This window comes from Amphibalanus amphitrite, unplaced genomic scaffold (assembly GCF_019059575.1).
Source record: "Amphibalanus amphitrite isolate SeventyFive unplaced genomic scaffold, NRLGWU_Aamphi_draft 000592F_arrow, whole genome shotgun sequence".
In the NCBI taxonomy this organism is placed as follows: Eukaryota; Metazoa; Arthropoda; class Thecostraca; order Balanomorpha; family Balanidae; genus Amphibalanus; species Amphibalanus amphitrite.
In genome coordinates, this window is record NW_024882086.1 from 44508 (window position 1) to 64587 (window position 20080).

A 20080-nucleotide genomic window follows, 5' to 3' on the forward strand; every position below is an offset into this window, starting at 1 on the left:
CGCCCCCCCCCCCAGTTAACATGTTAGAGGAGGCCCTGATCATTGGGTGATAAATTGGTGGGATGCCCAATGCCCATAGGAACAAATTTGATCCAACAAGAAAACACGCATCATTGGTGTTACACAATACCTATACATATTTGATTTTTTTTTCAACGTAGCACGTTTAGGTACCTACACGATTCCAAGCACATCTTGCATGGTTGGGAAATGGAAACATCTCATCGCAGTTTTAGTTTCATTGATACGCCGTTAATTGGGATGAAACTGATTATAAGTTGATAAATCTATATCTAGATAATAGATATGCAACGTATTTTTACAAGGCGGGTTAAAGGCTTTCATAGGCATCGGCAGGTTTTTACATAATTGATCCTTGTATATCGAATGATGCCATCGATCGAGTCTCGTTTATCGATAGGTATCATTATAAGGTAGATTAGCTACTGTGTTAGACCTCGTGCCCTTGGATCACTATTGGGACCCGGGCACATTCGTCACATTGCCAGTTCCAAAGTAACAGCGGGCTCTTTTGAAAATCTTCTATGAGTTAAAGTGTACTGTTGAAAACCAAGCACATCAGCTTTATTGATCGGCCCATTTTTTTCTGGTCGACCAAGGCTAATGGAAAGACCGGAATATCTCATTTAGATATTTTTATCTTAGTTCAGCCCATAAAAGCCTTGAAAATATAGGTACGAAGATTTCGAAATGACGTCGATGTTTTCCGGTACATTTAGATACCTACTTATTTTCTATCACATGATTTCATCCGTCAATTTGTAAAATGTCCCAAACGCTTTAACGCCATGACCAGACGATTTATCTACAAGAAAGAGAAAAATATCTTATAAAGAGTCTTCCAAATGTCCACGGTCCACCATCCGCATTTGTCTAGTGCGTTCTCTCTAGTGGCGCAGGGTGGGTATGAGCAGCTCTTTGCCCGTGCTAGCCTACTGCCGCATGAGGTGTTCGGGAGAATAGAGGTCGCCGAAGTGGTCGTCAACTCTGGAGCTGTTCGGCCGCTCCTTGAGGTCCTTGAAGACGCGCTCGAACACCTCGCTGCGCTCCTCGGTGACGGGCACGGGCCGCACGCCGCCGGCGCCATCCCTGACGAACATGTACGGCCGGTTGTTGATGTACTTGATGTTGTTGCGCATCTCCTGCAGCACCTCGCGGTCGGAGCGCGGCGCGCCCGAGCCGGAGCCGGCCGCCGCCGCGGACGAGGCCGGCCCGGCCGGCGGCGGCGTCAGCGACGTCGTCACCGCAGACCACGTGGAAACGGCCGCCGGGTTCACGGACATGCCGTAGGCGTAGGTGGTGGTCGGCTTGGACTGGTCGCCGCTGGCGGCCGGCCAGGCGGTCTTGCCGGCGGCGGCGCCGGCCTCCTGGCCGAGCACGCGCTGCAGCACGGAGAGCGACTGGCGGGCGGGCCGGGCGCCCCCTCCGCCGGCACACCGGTCCAGCAGCCGGCCCAGGCCGACCTCCAACAGCAGCAGCGCCACGCCGCAGCCGTACGAGACGAGCAGGATGTAGTAGATCATGCGCAGCTCCTCGTTCTTCAGCTGCGTGCCCTGGATGCCCTTGGGAATGGCGCAGGGCTCGGCGTCCACCTCGGCGTCGCGCTTCCACTTGCTAGCAATGCCGGACATCACCAGCCAGTGGACGCTGCAACACGGAGTGATACGCTTCAACTAAACGTCAACAAAAAGCCGGGATTGATATTACTTAACAGAGCTGTAGGGCTCAAATAACAGCGAAAGTGTATGCAGACATATTTATGTACATAGTGAATGCAGGGAAATTTGAGCCATGGCTTGGTAGCATGACAAACGTTTTTGTAACGTTATTGAAACTACCATAAGTCAATGATTCTACTGCAGCTAACAAATCGTAATAAGTAAGCTGTCATATTTTTACAGTTAAATGCGATAATATCTTTGGGTGATAAAGAACCGTCTATAAGTTGTTTCGTAAGAAATATTCCAGGATAGAAAGTGATTTTGACAAAACTTCAGGGAAACTGCAGCAGATTGCAATGCATACCTAATTGACGACTAGTTAAGACATCCGCCGACCGGCCCCATTAAACGGACTATGAGTCACAACGCTGAAACTCTGGAAGAGGCAGCTCTGCAGCGGGTTTTGCCCAACTATGTATCGGCACACGTCACGGCTACTCACAATGGGTCGAAGATGTGGTGCAGCTGCGAGTCTTTGGGAGCGGCCAGCGAGTACTTGATGTACTGGTCTTTGAGCGGCACCACGTACACGTGGCACGTGTGGTTACTGGCGTAGTAGTCGGCCATCATCATCGCATTCAGCTTGGACACCTCGTCAATGTAAACGTAACCTGTAAAGTGTAAGGCGAATAAAGCTTTGCAGGTATAGGTATGTATCCTAACGCATGCTTATACGAGTAACAGTGTGTGGTGTAGGGATGACAATACAAGAATATGTATGCAACTAGGTTATGTAGGTCCATATCTACTATACATACCTATTTACATGTATATTTACTCGTATAGGTCTCATTTAAATTTACACACATTTTATAATACTTTCAAAAATTATCTAGGCCATAAATCGCCAGCGTGGTAACCTTCATGAGGTTGAAGGAGGATGGGGAAGATGCCCAGGGGTTAGGAATGTCATGGATTACTCGAAAATGACGATCGGAAAGCAAGATAATGGTGTTTCAACGGAAGCTGTCATCATTTTTTTTCCACAAAGTATCTTACTTTTGTGCTTCCAATATGATAACTTTTTGTTATTTATCATTTTCCTGAAGAAGTACAAGGGGGCATCTTACCCCAGAGGGTGGGAAAGATGCCACTGGCGTTGGGTAAGATGCCCTTCCGCACTAAAGTGACATAAATGGGCACGTGAATTGCCTGCAACGAATCAGTTCCCTTCGAACCTGCGGTAGACACTTAAATGCCATCGTAAGGGCCCTCAAAAATTGCCGTGAGGAGCTTCAGAGGTCATCGTGAGGGATAGCATAGGGGCAATTCCACGACAAATCACCTATTTTTTTTCCAATTGTTCACCATGACCTCTCCGATTTTGCTCAAATTTGGCATGTAAGTTGACCTATGGGCACTACTTCGTCCCAGTGAATTTTTAGTCTCTAGGTCACAGGGGTCATGAGATATGGGTCATGCAAATTTTTAGGTTTTCCGGAACATTGAAATATAAAGTATTTTTTATCTCTGCAACGGTTCACCGGATCAAAAAAAGTTATATATGAAATAAGAAGCGCAAAGGCTGGTGCGTCTAGCAAAAATGTGAACGAAACCCCAGGGTCATTTTTTGACCCTTTGACCTCGTGACCTTTTCTTGACCCCGTGACCTTTCAAATTTGTCCTATTTTAAAAATTCTGATTTTTTCTATCAGAGATGTCTTATCCATGCTCTTAATAGTGGTATGTGATTTGGTTGGTATATCGGACCCGTTGACCTCAAACTGAGGTCAATAATGTGGTCATGACCTGACATGAAAATGACATCTGCCGAGAACGTTGAGAATCATAGGCAATATGGGTGGCACATGAAAGCTTACTTCACTGAGAATACATTGGTGGTGTTTTTGAGTAGGTATGGGCCGGGTCAAGGTCACATTAGGTCAGTGACCTAACACAGCATTGTGTTCTTTGAAGTTCGCGTATTTTATTTGTTTGGTAAGCCCAGTGATCAGCACACAATAAAAAGGAATCAAAACGTCATAAAACACCGTCTGTCTTTATTCAAAAAGCACAGATAAAATGCATTCACCCATATACACACTCGCACATACACACACACACACATACATACACCTTGTTCGAGGAAGATCTTTCAAACAAACCTCAGTAGCACACGCGGTGTGAAGAACGAGTCTCAGAAGACTAGGAGAGCTTGAAGGCTGCTATGGTGTGGGAGTCGAGCGGTACAAAGCGGTGAAACGTCCTGGTACCTACTACCTACCCTTCACCGTGCGGGCACTTATGAACCGTTCTCTTTCATTTTCGTCCTCGTTCCTGCTATTTGCGTTGCCGAAACGAAGAAGAAATGCATTTTATCGGTAAGGTGGTCCTCACAGTATTACGAATACCATCGCATGCGCTTTTGCCATGCGAGGTGGCAAAAAATCCACTCACATTGAACACCGAAATCCTCGGCATGATGACATGTATTTGCAAAATTGTATTTGTTCTTGTGCTGGGACGCTACTCCGTCAGAGAAGTATTGTATTTTTTAGTCTTGGGCATTCATTTCAAATGTGGGGAATAACCACTGCCTGAAATGCCGCTTCAGCTCCCGCTTCAGCTCCCGCAACGCAAATAGCAGAAACGAAGACAAAAATGAAAGAACGCTTCACAAGTGCCCGCATGGTGAAGGGTACCAGGACGTTTCACCGCTTTGTACTGCTCGACTCCAATACCATAGCAGCCTTCAAGCTGTCCGAGTCTTCTGAGACTCGTTCTTCACAGCGCGTGTGTCACTGGGGTTTGTTTGAAAGAACTTCCTCGAACAAGATGTATGAATGTGTGTGTTTTTGCGAGTGTGTTTATATGGGTATGTGTGCATTTTATCTCTGCTTTTTGAATAAAAAAGACGTTTTATGACGTTTTGTTTCCTTTTTATTGTATGCTGATCACTGGACTTACCAAACAAATAAAATACGCCACCTTCAAAGAACACAATGCTGTGTTAGGTCACTGACCTAATGTGACCTTGACCCGGCCCATACCTACTCAAAAACACCACCAATGTATTCTCCGTGAAGTTAGCTTTCATATGACACCCATATTGCCTATGATTCATGACGTTCTCGGCAGATGTCATTTTCATGTCAGGTCATGACCACATTGTTGACCTCAGTTTGAGGTCAACAGGTCCGATATACCAACCAAATCACATACCACTATTAAGAGCATGGATAAGACATCTCTGATAGAAAAAATCAGAATTTTTAAAATAGGACAAATTTGAAAGGTCACGGGGTCAAGAAAAGGTCACAAGGTCACAAGGTCAAAAAATGACCCTGAGGTTTCGTTCACATTTTTGCTAGACGCACCAGCCTGTGCGCTTATTATTTCATATATAACTTTTTTTGATCCGGTGAACCGTTGCGGAGATAAAAAATACTTTATATTTCAATATTCCGGGAAACCTTAAAATTTGCATGATCCATATCCATGGGTGTAACTTTGTATACTTTCGAGGTCCCCAATGCGAACATTTGGGACCCCAATTGTCATTTTGGGACCCCAATAGTGGAGGCCCCCGAGACGCATCAGCTACTTTGCAAACGGAGGTCCGATATTCATATAAAAGGTTCTCTGTTTAAATAGGAGGCCCCTTGGACAAATCGGAGGCCCTGTTGGACAAATAGGAGGCCCCCTGAACAAGTAGGAGGCCCCCTGAACAAGTAGGAGGCCCCCTGAACAAGTAGGAGGCCCCCGGAAAACAGGAAGTCCCCTGGAGAAATAGGAGGCTCTCTGGACAAGTAGGAGGCCTCCTGGACAAATAGGAGGCCCTAGACAAATAAGAGGCCCCTAGACAAATAGTAAGCCCCATGGACAAGTAGGAGGCCCTCTGTACAAATAAGAGGCCCCCCTGCAAAAATAGGAGGCCCCCTGGACAAATAGGAGGTCCTAGACCTAGACAAACAGGAGGCCCCTTTCACAAAAGGAGGCCCCTGGACAAATAGGAGGCCCCATGGACAAGTAGGAGGCCCTCTGTACAAATAGGAGGCCCCTGCAAAAATAGGAGGCCCCCTGGACAAATAGAAGGTCCTAGACCTAGACAAAAAGGAGGCCCCTTTCACAAAAGGAGGCCCCCTGGACAAATAGGAGGCCCCTTTCACAAAAGGAGGCCCCTGGACAATTAAGAGGCCCCCTGAACAAGGAGGCCCCCTGGATAAAGAGGAGGCCCCCTAAAAATAGGAGCCCTCTGGATAAATAGGAGGCCGCTTGGAAAATAAGAGGCTACTTTAACCAATAGGAGGCACCTTGGACAAATAGGAGGCCCCCTGAACATGTAGGAGGCACGCTGGACAAATAGGAGGCCTCTTGGGCAAAGAGGCCCCCTAGAAAAATAACAGGTCCCTTGGACAAATAGGAGGCCCCCTGGACAAATAGGGAACCTCTTGAACAAATAGGAGGCTCCATGGACAAGTAGGAGCTAGAGGCTCTCTGTACGAATAGGAGGCCCCCTGGACAAATAGAAGGCTCCCTTAACAAAAAGGAGTCCCTTCAAAAAAAAGGAGGCCCCGGGACAAGTAGGAGACCCTTGGACAAATAGGAGGCCCCTGCACAAATATGAGACTCCTAGTCGAATAAAAGACCCCTGGATAAATAGGAGGCCCCTGGACAAATAGGAGGCCCCTGAACACGTAGGAGGCCCCCTAGATAAAGAGGAGGCCCCCTGGAAAATAGAAGCCCCCTGGATAAATAGGGGACCTTCTGGAGAAACAGGAGGCCTCCTGGACAAATAGGAGGTCCCATAGACGAATAGGAGGCCGCTTGGACAAATAGGAGGCGCCGTTAACCAATAGGAGGCCCCCTAGACAAACAGGAGGCCCTCTGTAACAGTAGGAGGCTCTCTGTACGTACAAGAGACCGGCGCTCGACCTGTAGAAGCTTAGCCGTATGTACGCTAGGAGGCTCTCTGTGCAAGTAGTCGAAGTAGGAGGCTCTCTGTACTGTACCTACAATTACAAATAAGAGGCCCCCTGGGTAACTTAGATGCAACACAAATCGGAGGTCACCTATAAAAAAGCGGGACTCTGTTGGAATACCTGATTTAATAAATTATTTTCCTGATATTCAAATTACTTAGGTAATCCTCGTCCGCACATGGGGGGGGGGGGGCAGTGGTTGCCACACCCCCCACCCCGACCTAGGTAGTTTTTTCTGCTCTGCACTAAACATTTTGATTGCTAGAAGTCGGATATTTCGTATAGCTGCTGCTCTATCCTTTTTTAGCGTCCACTGAAAATTTCAAGTTTCTGTGGTTTTTGGTTTCGGAGATATGACCTTATTCTTCAGGTAATGTCATAACCCAAATGACAAATACCCAATATCTTGCGTTGGCGTTGGGTCTTGTGAGCTTTTGACACCTTGATTTCGGCCTTTTTTGTCAGTCTTACCTCCCACCTATCATGGAACATGTTGTTCAATGATGTAGAGATGCCAGGGTCAGGGTCAAGGTCAACCTAGGTCGTCTAAAAATATTGCGTTTTAGGCAAGCTGAATTTACTTTCGTGAAGTTTCTTTGACTGTATTTTTGGCAAAAGCTTCTCAGTTCATGATCTCATGTAATATGGACACATTCACAGTCGGTGCACACATCAGTATACTCGTACACACAGACACACACAGACATACAAACACATGTCATTGACCTTGAGCTAACTTGACCTGAAATGACCACAGCCAGCAAAAACCTAGTCGGATAGTGTGACAAAGAGGTTCTAGCTGGCTTGGCACCACAATACGGCAGCGTCATCGGTACATGATGAGCAGCGCACGTGATATTCCAACGGGCAACGGTGACCCCAAACAGCAACATTCTTTAGTTTGACCTGACCTGGAAGGTCAATGACTGACCTGATGAGGTAAAATTGGTATCATTGGATTCGTCACTTCCCAAAGAATCTGTTGCTCTTGACCGCAAGGCTTAAAATCTTGTAAGAAAAAATTGTGGTGATGTCGAATAAGATATAACCTACACAAGCAGCGGGCCAACCCATCATATACCGATGACGCTGCCGTATTAGTGCCAAGCGAGCTAGAACAGCTCTTTGTCACACTATCCGACTAATTTGCTGGCTGTGGTCATTTCACGTCAAGTTAGGTCAAGGTCAATGATATGTGTTTGTATGTCTGTGTAATGTGTATGTCTGTGTATGTACTGATGTGTGCACAGATCGGTTTGTGTGTCCCTATTACACTTGATCATGAACTGAGAAGCTTTTACTAAACATACAGTCAAAGAAACTTCACGAAAAGTAAATTCAGCTTGCCTAAAGCGCAATAATTTTAGATGACCTAGGTTGACCTTGACCCTGACTCTGACATCTGTACATCGCAGAACAACATGTTCAATGATAGGTGGGAGGTAAGACTGGCAAAAAAAAGCCGAAATCAGCGTGTCGAAAGCTCACAAGGCCCATAGCCATCGCAAGATATTGGGTATTCGTCATTTAGGACATGACATGACCTGAAGAACAAGGTCATATCTCCAAACCCAAATGCCGCAGAAGCTTGAAATTTTCAATGGACGCTGAGAAAAGATAGAAAAGCAGCTATACAAAGAAAATCAGGTTTCTAGCTTTAAAAATGTTAAGTGTAGAGCAGAAAAACTAACTTGGGGGTGGCGACCCTCCCCCCAGGTGCCGGCGAAGGTTAACCCTCACACTTTCTGGGGTCGGCTTACGGCTAGATTCCTTGCGCAATGCTGTGCCGTTAATTTTTTTTCTATTATAAAGGCATTGTGTTTTATTGTCAAAAGTGAAAAAGCCAGAAATTTTCGTCGATTTCGGATGCCGCGGGGGATATTTACATACAATGTCACCCTGCTGGCCTGGATCCACCAGTAGGGTCAGGTGACCTACCATTTCTTTATCGATATTAAAAAAAAAAATCATGGCATCAGAGCTGTGACGAAAAATAAGTGGCCTAAATCCGATGAGAAAACTGGATTTGGGGGTACCCCATGTTTGGCTTCTGAGCCTCTGGTCCCCCAATGAAAATTTCTTAGAGGAGGCCCTGGCGTGGCTCGTAAATTACCGCTTCCGCAATTGGAGGCCCCTAATTGCTTGGAGGCCCCCACTAAATGGAGGCCCCCTTGGACGTTTGGGACCCCAATGGTGATGTCAAAGTTTCACCCATGTCCATATCTCATGACCCCTGTGACCTAGAGACTAAAAATTCACTGGGATAGTCCAGCGCGGCCAAACAAGCCTCCGTGGTGGCGTTCGGAGACCGTTGTGGGTACTTCATTGCCTTCACTTCAGATGCCAGCGCGGCCCGTAGAAGCCCTCAATCAAAGGATGTTGTGAGGGGCCTCAGGGCCAATTATGGGGCCCACAGAGATCGCCGTGAAGGCTATCAGAGTCAGATGTCGCCCAAAAAGTCGGTGTAGGGGCCGAGATACCGGTATGGGGAGGCGGAGCACCTGATCGTATTGGTCTCTCAGTAGTCTCAAATCGGCTTTTGTCTCTCATCACAACTTTGTACTAAATGATTCGACGGGTTCTTTGAAGGGCAGCCCACGGATTTAGCGGGGCGTCTTTCCCCATCAGGTCAGAGGGTATCTTTCCCTGCAAGGTACCGAATTACCATTTAATCAGTACAATTTGTTAGCACGAAGACTACACCCTGAAACAAACTGGTTGGGACACAGTACACGCTTTTGAATCTCTCGCGGCAATAGCAACGGACATAAAAATATTTACCTTGGCTTTGATATTCACAATGTTTTGACACCAATTTTTTTTTGAAAGCAGCAAATATAAAACTTGCAACCACCAGCCCACCGTTGCCCAATTGAGCTAGGCATTTTTTTTTTTGTGTGTGCAGTAATATGGAAGGCTTCCGCTTTACGCTAAGAACATTAATTTCCAGGTTTGATTCTTTGCTCCGCCGTTAGAGGGGGTGGGATATCTTTCCCACTCTGGGCATCTTACCCCACTCTCCCCTAAATGGTGATCTAAATTGCAAGCTACATAACCAAACAAGCGTTTTACTTTACATTCAACTTATTTGATACAAAGGCGACTACCAACAAGTTTACAGGTGACTTGCATTGTTTGTTACGTTAAATTCAGCTCCCCATTAGATTTTAGTCACTCACCGGAGCGAACTTTGCTGATGGTTCTGGCGATGGGCTCATCATGTCGGATGTAGGAGCCCCTACCAGCACTCTGGAGTCGGCGAAGTGTCGCCGAATTGTTCACATACATCTGGATACTGTCACCTGTTTGAAAGAAGCACGGTGGCTTAGATCATTCAAATGCTTTGGATGAACTACAGTGAGCGAGAGTGTGAACTGAGCTACCTGTAACTGCAATAAGTTGCGCGTTTGACATCTAATCACGGATTGAGCTCTACGGAAACGGTCGGTTAGCTGCCCTTGCAAAGCGGACGGAACGGTAAGCGGGCGCGTTGGCAGTGTCGATCTGCTGACCTGCCGGTGCCAGCCAGGACTTTTGGTTGCCGCTGATGTCGTCGATGCTCTGGACGGGCACCTTGAGCGCCGACAGCGTCATGTAGGCGGTCAGGTTGGCCGTGTAGAAGGCCGTAAGAACCGTGATGAATATCCACCAGGTGGCAAACAACATTCGCGACGAGTCTGCCGAAAGAACGGCGTTACAAACGGCAAACAGCATGCGCGACGAGTCTGCCGAAAGAACGGCGCTACAAACGGCAAACAGCATGCGCGACGAGTCTGCCGAAAGAACGGCGCTACAAACGGCAAACGCCATTCGCGACGAGTCTGCGAAGGGCACGACGTTACGAACGGCAAACGCCATTCGCGACGAGTCTGCCGAAAGAACGGCGTTAGAACGAACCCTCCTCGTTTCTATACGGAAAAGGTTTAGATTCAAAGTACACGTACGCAACCTCGGAATATGACCTTCAAGAGTGGTCCTAGATGATGATAGACTACTGCGAACAGAACACATCCCAACCCGGAGCGTGCCGGCGTGCTGGCTCACCTGTGACGGGCGACAACACAGAGCCCTGTTTCATCAGCGCGCCGTACACGAACCAGACGCACGAGCCGAGCGGGATGACCCGGTTCAGGTGCGCGTCGCCGGTGGACAGCCACACCCGGAACCGGATAATGCCCCAGATCAGCGGGCCCATCACGATCATCGAGATCAGAATCAGCAGCCACACCTGTCGGATAGGCGCGCGCGTGCTGACCGAGTGATCGGCGCTCTTGAGGTAAAGTGTAACAAATGATTACTTCCTTAACTAGAAGATATACACATTTTCAATTATAATGATGTGCTGTCACTAGATGAATGCCGGAATGTGGGGAAACACTTTCGGATCAGATCACGAAGGACAAGTTCACTGCTCATTATGACATACTATAAGAAGCGATTTATTTGACTGAGACAAATCAGAAAAAATCAATGTCATTCCAAGCTCTTAAAGGCATGTCTTTTTCAAACTCATCGACAATCCGAGGCGTTTAATATTTTGCGTAACTTCGATTAGATACCCAACTTAGCACTAAAAGTTTATAGTTTCCTTCATGAACCACATCAAATGCGCCCAAGTTCACAATACGTATTCCTTACGTGACTGCTGAATGGAGCCAAGAGGGAGTCGTCTCGAGTCTCCGCTTTTGGCTTTTCTATCAGCAGGCCGATCTGAGAGTAGCCGATTGTTTCACCAAATGAGACGAGGTTTAGACGTTCCATGCTGGATACCAGGAAGCTTCCTGTCATCTCCACTTCCTAGGCAAGCAGTTCGTAAGTTAATATTTATATAAACATACACATTTAATTACGTGCCGAAATGTTACATAGACATGTATCTAATACACTCATCTAATAATTACAAACATCCAAATCAATCCATCATATTCTTGCTTCCTCGCGGATAAGGGACTGAGGTGTTTATTCAGGCATTTTTGAACTTTTTTTTTTCTGTCCGGGAAAGATCGGGGACAAAGGTCAAGGCCTGGAGACACCATCGATGAGAGGTGTTTGCCCGTTGCCAACGGGCAAACACCGTTGCCCGTTGGCCGTTGGCCGTTCTCTGGTTCGAAGAAGAGGTTGACGGAACGATAGAGCGCTTCAAGATGCTGGGGACTGTCATTCATAGCTGGGCTGACGCTAAGAAGGGATTTTTACAGGTTAAAGGCGCACTTTTCCGAGCCGGTTTTCCGGTTTTCGATGCACTTCTCGACTACAAAATTGGACGATTGGTCCACAATTCCCAATACGCAACATTCTTGGTTTTGCGTATAGTTCCGTTCAAACTTATCTCAAATTAACTTTCTGGCAGCAAGTTTAGGGCAAAATAGTTCTACGTAGGCTTCAATCCTTGAGACAACTGAAGGGTGTAGTGGATTTATTTGCCCGCAACATCAGTGAGAAGTAGCTGCGGCGAATGGCATACCGCCAGCGCCGGGCTGAGCAGCGCTGCCCGAAACAGAGCGGTCATTTGAGCGCCTGCCCTGAGCGAAGGAAGAAGGGATCGGCTTTTTTTGTTTATATCAAATGTCCAGCAATTGTCTTTCCAATGACGTGACACTTCGCTATGCTGAATGTTGACACAACACACTTATCACGCCTTACTTTATTTCAGTTTTAACCCGCGCCCCGCTGGGCTATTCAGCCATACGCGCCCTGCTGGGGGGGGGGGGGGCAGATTCTCCCCCCCTGTCTAACTTCCGAACCGATGGTCGTAGAAAGACGGGGAGAACGGCAATCGAAAGCTCCAACAAGGCGGATCTTAAGAGCCCAAATTTTTTTGCTTAAGTAGGTCAGAGGTCAGGTCAAGGTCAGGTCAAGGATACAAGATGCAAGTTTCTACAGTATCGGCCTTGTACCGTAGTTGCCGAAGAATGGACTGAGACTGATTGCCCAAAACGTGTTCTTAGACTATCAAGACAATATTCATTGCATACAATGTCATTCAAAGGTCAAGGTCAAGGTCAGGTCAGGTCAGGTCACCAAAAACAAAATATAGAATAGGGCATGTGCGACACATGTTTTATGGGTCATTTTACTCATAAAATTCAATAAGCACACTCAATAAGTGATATGGACCACCTCTGGATGAATTTTAGATCGAGGTCAGGTCAAGGTCAGGTCAAGTGAGGTCAAATTTTAAAGTTGGTTGTTAAGGCCTGAAAAGGTGTCTATCTGATGCAGTTTGTCACGGCGAATCGAATGGTGCTATTTTTGTTTCCGTACGATGTCTAGAACTTCCAAAAAATCATTTTTTCAAAATTTTTGTGTGTCGTGACGTCACAAAATTTTGAATAACTCCCACATTTTTGAACTGATTCTTCTAAAAATTGGTATGTAGGTGCACATAGACCACTTCTCTGACATATATTCCGGTTTTTTTTCGATACACTCAAAATTTTGGATTTTATAATTATTTTTCCAAAAAAGTCAGTTTTTTGAAAAAAAAAATTTAGGCCAAAATCCAAAATTTTCAAGAAACCGAGATAGCCATTTGATAGACAACGTAGAATCACGTATAACCTTTTTGTTACGTCTTGATTCCTTTAAAAATGAAGATGTTAGCGGCGTTTGAAATTTTGCCGTTTTTGAGGCGAAAATGGCGAACATGACGTCACTAAAACGTCAGGTTCTCAAAAATTTTCCGACGGATTTCGCTCAAATTTTCAGGGAACGTGTCAAATTGATCTATGATAAGGTACTGAAAGTTTGACGTCGCTGGCGTAACGCGTTTAGAAGTTATTGGCGAAAAACGGGAGGGAAGGCAGATTCTGCCCCCCCCCCCTCCAGGGGGGCGTGGGTTAAATGATCACTCCGTAATGTCGGGACAACTTGAAAGTTCAAAATATGCAACTGATTAGCTTTTTTCATTGCATTAGCTACATTTGATCTGGGTTCAATGCGGTCCTCCCCACACCCTACCCCCACCCCCACCCCCACCCCGTCGGGCGTGAGTCCAACTCACGTCCTCTAGCAGCTGTCCGGTGAGTCCACTCCAGCGGCCGCCGCTCTGCGGGACTCCTCCGGTCGGCACTGGCGCGCCCACGTACTCGGGCGTGAAGTTGAAGACGGAGGCGAGCACTTGGACCACGCGGATCGACCAGCTGTCGGGTTCGTAGCGCGGCGGCACTGGCGGCGGCAGCTGCACGGGGGACACGGGAGCGTGACTTTACTCTGACTTCTCTAACTATAGGCTTATGCAGATCGAGCAGAATGCACCAAAAGGTATGCAGTATGCTTGTTTCTATGTATGATGGAACGACTTTCGAGTGCAGGATATATATGACGGACCGATCTATGACCATCTTCCTTATCTATGCTGGGCCGTTTGCAGTAAAAAATTGAGTTAATTCATCAATAAATGGCGCATGGTTGATTGATAATGCAGCGTCGCCATACAAATTTTGAGCAGCACTCTACCTTTTTGACGCCGACTCTGATGGTGCGATTCTGGAGATTTCTGGTGACGCGGGGTCGCATCCACTCGACCAGCTGTCCGTCCGTCAGCCGCAGGTAATCGTCCGTGGTGTCACAGGCCGTCCGGTACGCCTCTGCAGGCAGATGGTGGTTGACGGCACAGTTACTGGGTCTATTGGTAGATCACAAAACGTTTGCACCGAACCATCCAGGTAGATTTCTTATGTATTATCTTATTTAATTTTCGTTTGAAGGTGTGCCAACAGTCAACACTCAAATAAGACTTTTCTAACAATCAAATATATCATTCGAGGCGGCTGCACATGATGTAGGTACGCGCTGGAGTGAGGAGTCGATGGACGTGCAGACTGCAGAGTCTCTGCCAGGTATCTTTTAAAGCTAAGGATTTGCGGCAAAATGCACAAAAATTCATGGAAATTCTTCGTCTGGGTAGGATGGAGAGTTGGCCACAACTAACAGTTTTTTTTTCGTGTGTAAAGAAGACCGCCAAGCGCCGCGAACCTTGGCTTATGATGCATCAATGCTAGATCGCACCTATGGCATATGCTACATCAATTTCGCATCGTGTGTGAATTTTCGACCCCAGGTCACTTTGGTCACAATGTCAGATCACTAGGTCAATTTAAGCGACTATACCTTTAAAACTTTGTGATTTTGTCAAATTCCTACAAGTTATATCTTAGAAGTTTGATACTCGGGCTATTGCATGAGGGAATCAGTGCCGACAATTAATATGTCTCGGAATTTTGATATCAATAACCTGAGGTCAAGTCAATTTTGATTATTCGATTCCTTCTCTCGATTAAAGGGCAACGGAAAAAATCAGTTGCTCTTCTTCTGGGCGAAAACACTGTCATACTTGGCATATAGGTGAAAAGGACACACTGAATTTAAAAGTTGCACCCGTGACCCCCGTTATGCCCTTGAGGTCATCTCAGGTCATGAAACGTCTTAAACAGTTTTTTACAACAACTTTGGATGGAAGCACGCCAGAGCGATGAAAACACCCTAGGTGCGTTCAAATCTATCAATGTACCTTAATGTAGATTAAAGCATGACCTTTTACTTGACCTTGACCTGAGATCAAATTTAAAGTTGACTTTTCAGGTCAACTTATTGTTCATTCGACGCGACTCGACGAGAGAAACGCGATTACGTTTGAATCAACGCCTAGCTTGCATGGCGTCAAAAGTTATGAGTACTATTGCAGAAAAAAAAATGTTTCGCAAAACATCAAATTTTGAGAGTTATTGCTCCCGGAGGCGCTTCGAAAGACCTATCGAATGCTCTTTTCACGGAGCTTGTTTCCTGGGGTATGCACCGATTGGTAAAAAATATCGAAATCGGAAACACATCGTGATATTTTTTACCTTTGGTGACCTCCATGCAGTGACTTCAGGTGTGACCTGATTAGAAAATGACCTCAATGATTCTCAAAGATCTTGCAGCGAGCTATCTATTGCGTTTTTCGCGTCATTCTGCTTTTACTTTCCGAGTTAATCTATGTGGCTAAATACGCATTACACCCCCCCTCCCCCCCCACACACACACCGTAGCGAAGCTGGCTGAGATGCCGACCCGGGCGCGGGCTGAATTATTTGTCATTTATTGGCAGAGGCGCAACCAATGGGGGGGGGGGCACACTGGGCATTTGCCCCCTCCGTCAGCTTTGAAGGCGCCCTCGAGGCAAATGCCGCCCCTGCGCACGAAAAGGATTTGCAGGCGCCGAAGGCGCCTGCAAATCCTTTTAAAATGTGAACATGCAGTCTACAAAAGTGTCATGCCGCCCTCAGAAAGAACAAGGCCGCCCGCTGAGGTGTTTTACCGCCCTCCACCGGTTTACATGCAGTCCAAAAATGCGTTATGCCGCCTTACAAAAGAATAATGCCGCCCTCTGAGGTAACATGCCGCCCTCTGTGGTCAGTACGCCGCCCTCCAACGGTTTGCATGCAGGCAACGAAATGGCGTTATGCCGCCCTCAGAAAGAACAATGCCACCTTATGAGGTGTTATGCCGCCCTCTGTGACCGCTATGCCACCCTCTAACGGCTTGCATGCAGTCCACAAAAGATGTTGGGCCCCCTCAGAAAGAACAATGCAGCCCTTTGAGGTGTTATCCCGCCCTCTGTGGTCGATACACTACCTGCTAGCAGCTTGCATGCAGTCCACAAAAGGTATTATGTTGCCCTCATAAAGAACAATGCCGCCCTCCGAAAGAACATTGCCGCCCCCCCCCGTGGTAAGTACGCCGCCCTCTAACGGCTTGCATGCAGGTAACAAAAGGCGTTATTCCGTCCTCAGCAAGAACAATGCCGCCCTCTGTGATGTTATGCCGCCTTCTGTGGTCGATACGCCGCCCTCTAACTGTTTACATACATTTCACAAAAGGTGCCGTCCTCAGAATAATGCCGCTCTCTGAGGGGTCATGTCACCCTCCGTGATCAATACGCCGCCTTCCATTAGCAACATGCTTGGACATCGACGTCATCAGACCAATCATACTAGACGAACTACTTTACGTGCGCCCCAAAATGCCGCCCTTGTCAGAGTGCCGCCCCTCCCTTCCGACTGAGTGCCGCCCCTCAGCTATGAAGTGCCGCTCTCTGAAGCATGTGCCGCCCCTCGGCTGAGCTCGCGCCGCCTGTCTAAGCAAGTCTGACCATTTGACCAGCTTTTTTTTCGCGCGTAGATGCCCCTGGCAACATGTTGCCCTGTGGAATATTAACCCGCGCCCCGTAGGGCTAGCGGGGGACCCTACCCTACCACCCGTAGGGTTCGGCCCCCCCCCCTAAGATCTCGGAAAGTTACCGGCCGATTTTCAAAATTCAAACGGAGTTCGATAGCCCCACCCGATAACTACCTTATGACCAAATTTCATTGACCTAGGTCAAACCGATGACGTCACAGGTCAGGTCAAAGGTCAGATTTTCACCGTTCACAGGCATTTCAAGAAATGTGTTGTGAAATCGAGTAAATTGGTAATTTATCGAAAACCATCGATGGTACATTGTTCGTCAAATACATACCTTGCTATCTGAGGTCACTGATACCAGGTCAGGTCACAGCGAGGTCAGGTCACCGGGGTCACAATATGAAAGTGTCGTGTGACACATGTTTTATGGTCCATTTTACATGACAAATGCGATTATGTGGGTTAGGCAGTCTTTGCGGCCAGCCTAGGTCACGTTTCGGTTAAGGTCAGGTCAAGGTCAGGTCAAATTAGGTCAAATTTCGAAGTTGATATTTTTGCATAAAATGGGTATCGATTCGATGCAACTCGTCACGGGGAGTCTAATGGTGCTCTTTGTTTTGCTCTACGAGGTCCAGAATCGCCAAAACTTGAGTTTGAAATTTTGACGTCACCATTTTAGAACAGTTTTTTCGCTATAACTTGGCCAAAAAACGAGGTATCGATATTTGGTATGGAGATAGAAGACGGTAGGTACTATCACATATATTCCGATTTTTTCGAAATTCAAAAAACGTTTTGGATTTTTTGGCTAATATATCCAAAAATATATCCGAATCTTTTTTGATTTTTGGGGGTCAAAACTCAAAAATTTCAAAAATCCGAGATCGCAGTTTTGTAGCCCTGTCAATTTTACACCTTTTATGTCTTGATCATTTTTCTGTATCTTCAAAGCTATAGGCCTGAGAGGTCTTCTTGCGAAGGTTTTTTCGGTCGAAAATGACAGAACATGACGTCATTCTGACGTCATTTGTGGCCAACCTATCATAGCCTCTGGAAAATTTTGGTCACAATGTGTAAAATTGATGCCCAGAGGGGTCCTGAAAGTTTGGTGGCGATATCGCCAGCCGTTTAGGAGATATCGACCAAAAAGGACAGGGGGGGGGGCGTTTCGGCCCCCCCCCCTACGGGGCGCGGGGAGTCATTCTGCCGCCCTACTAGTTGTTATAAATCGACCCCCAAATATATCATTGCACCTAGGAAGGAATGATACCGAGTTTTGAAACAATTTTGCCGCTCTCGAATCATTCTATATCGCCCTCAATAGACAATAGACATGGCACCTCCATTCGAAGGTACGCATTCAAAAGTATCTTGTCACTATGGTAGTAGAGATGCAGGTCTGAGGAAATATTTAACGAAACATAAATGTGGCATGTGTCGTATGTAGCGAGTTTTGGTTCGCATGTCTCCGTCCCCCTCACTCACAGAGTCGTGTAGCGCCGACCTAGGTCACGCAATGGAAAGGCACGGGCACATTGTGTGGGACTCATACACTAAATTATCTTTTTATTTTATTTTAATGAATTTACCAAATCAAGTGGACGAAATCCGAGGAGAAACAAATTTGGAGGGGTAGGTTGGTGCCGCCCACCTGGGCAAAAACTGCGCCCCCTAGTGCTGTGCCCCCTCCGAAATATTTTTCTGGTTGCGCGCCTGTTTATTGGGCATGCTTTTTGGTCAATCTCGATCGTTAAATCTAACTATCGTTGTAACAATTTACTGTTCGAATTAGTTCTAACAGGCCACGTAAAGGTCCCACCAGTGTTAAGTCCAAAATTATAATGTTTTATTCGGAAAATGACGAAAACGTACCTATCTAAAGGGAGCAGCTAACGCTCAACAAACCAATGTTTCATACATCTTTTTTGCAACATCCGAAACGCGCAGAAAAAAATGTATTCAAATTAATAGCAACCTGTGGTGTATCCGTGAATTCACCAAATGTAAAAGAGAATCTGCCATTTGTGGAGATATCTGGCTAAAATTTACCAAAGAAGGTTATACGAGTGTGACTGTGATGTCACATGACACAAGGTGCGGTGCTTCTGCTACAGGTCCAAGGCAGTATGTATCGTTCTACTGCTGCCGGTCTGTGTTCCTGCCTGCCGTGCTGTCACAACTGCTGACCGGACTCACTGCTCTAGTTAATATGTATTGCAGACCTGCGCCCTCTGCCGCTGCTGCAGTGTCCCGGGACTCACCATTCTGCTGCTGCGGCGCGGTGAGAGGCGGCACGGGCGGCAGGGTGGGCCTCAGCGCCTGCAGGCATACCGTGCTGAGCACCGTGCTCACGAACCCGGCCGAGGTGGCCATGGTGCCGCCTAGAAGCGGAGCTGCTCCTTGTATATAGCGGCGCGCCACAGGAACGTGGTCACAAACACCACCAGAAACAGCAGGACCAGGTAGGCGAACATGGGTGGACCGAGCTGAGCCGCGGCCGAGCGGCCACTGCAGCGGGCCGCGGCGGGCCGACCGACGCCGCCCGGCCACCGCGCAGCGCAGTCGGCCGGGGCCGCGCCGCGCCCTACACCAACACTAATGGACCCCCTGAGTGTCCACTGTCTAATGGTATACTGACACTGATCAATCAAAAGCTGCTGAGTTTCCTCAGGACAGATGCCGCAGCTGATTTCTTTTGGTCGGTGTTATCTTCAGCCGTTTTTTACAACAAATGTCTTCATAGGTATCAACAATTTATTTCAGCGTGTATATCGAAAATAATGTCTGATAATTTGAAAAATGAGATCTTTAAGCATCTGCGCAACACAAACTAGCAACTTTTAAGAAAACACCATGAATCTGATTTGACCAAATCTACACCAAATACGAGGGGGTATCGAAAAGTTCTGATCATCACATAGAAGATATAGACCGATTTTGATTATTTTTGGTTGGTATTATATTTGGTTCTTAAGAACAATGTTCCCGCAAAGAGAATTCTGAGAAGTGGTTTCATCTTATGTAGGAGAGACTTAGAAGTAAGAAAAGATGAGTATTGGGTCCATTGAGGACCGAACCGTCATCCAACTAATGCATTTGAAACGGTATCACACTGAGAAAATACACCAAGAACGTGAAATTAGTTTATGGCGAGGAAAGCCCATCTCATGGACTTACCGAAAATGAAGAAATAATTTTCAACTTGGTTGCATGGCCCTTGCAGGGAGTCAAGAAGTGAGTGACTACCAG

The 20080-nt window shown here is 46.9% G+C and overlaps 1 protein-coding gene across 1 annotated transcript; it reads right to left on the reverse strand.

Moving 5' to 3' along the window:
* Positions 1 to 641: 641 nt before the first annotated feature.
* Positions 642 to 19337, reverse strand: LOC122394446 (glutamate receptor ionotropic, delta-2-like). The gene is made up of 9 exons (XM_043391334.1): positions 19093 to 19337; positions 14123 to 14253; positions 13668 to 13844; positions 11303 to 11461; positions 10709 to 10892; positions 10177 to 10341; positions 9844 to 9966; positions 2185 to 2353; positions 642 to 1668 (listed from the first exon to the last, which is right to left on the reverse strand). Exons 1-9 carry the CDS (start codon positions 19202 to 19204, stop codon positions 954 to 956), a joined length of 1935 nt encoding a protein of 644 aa, XP_043247269.1. The 5' UTR covers positions 19205 to 19337; the 3' UTR covers positions 642 to 953.
* Positions 19338 to 20080: the final 743 nt, after the last annotated feature.

Bases quoted from the DNA above. Each gene is read 5' to 3' on its own strand.
- LOC122394446 (XM_043391334.1), bottom strand. From the start codon at position 19,204: ATGGCCACCTCGGCCGGGTTCGTGAGCACGGTGCTCAGCACGGTATGC. The intron at 11,462-13,667 runs GTGAGTTGGACT...CTGCTTGCCTAG, and splicing joins CCGGACAGCTGCTAGAGGAC to GAAGTGGAGATGACAGGAAG. The intron at 2,354-9,843 runs GTGAGTGACTAA...TACACTTTACAG, and splicing joins CATCAGCAAAGTTCGCTCCG to GTTACGTTTACATTGACGAG.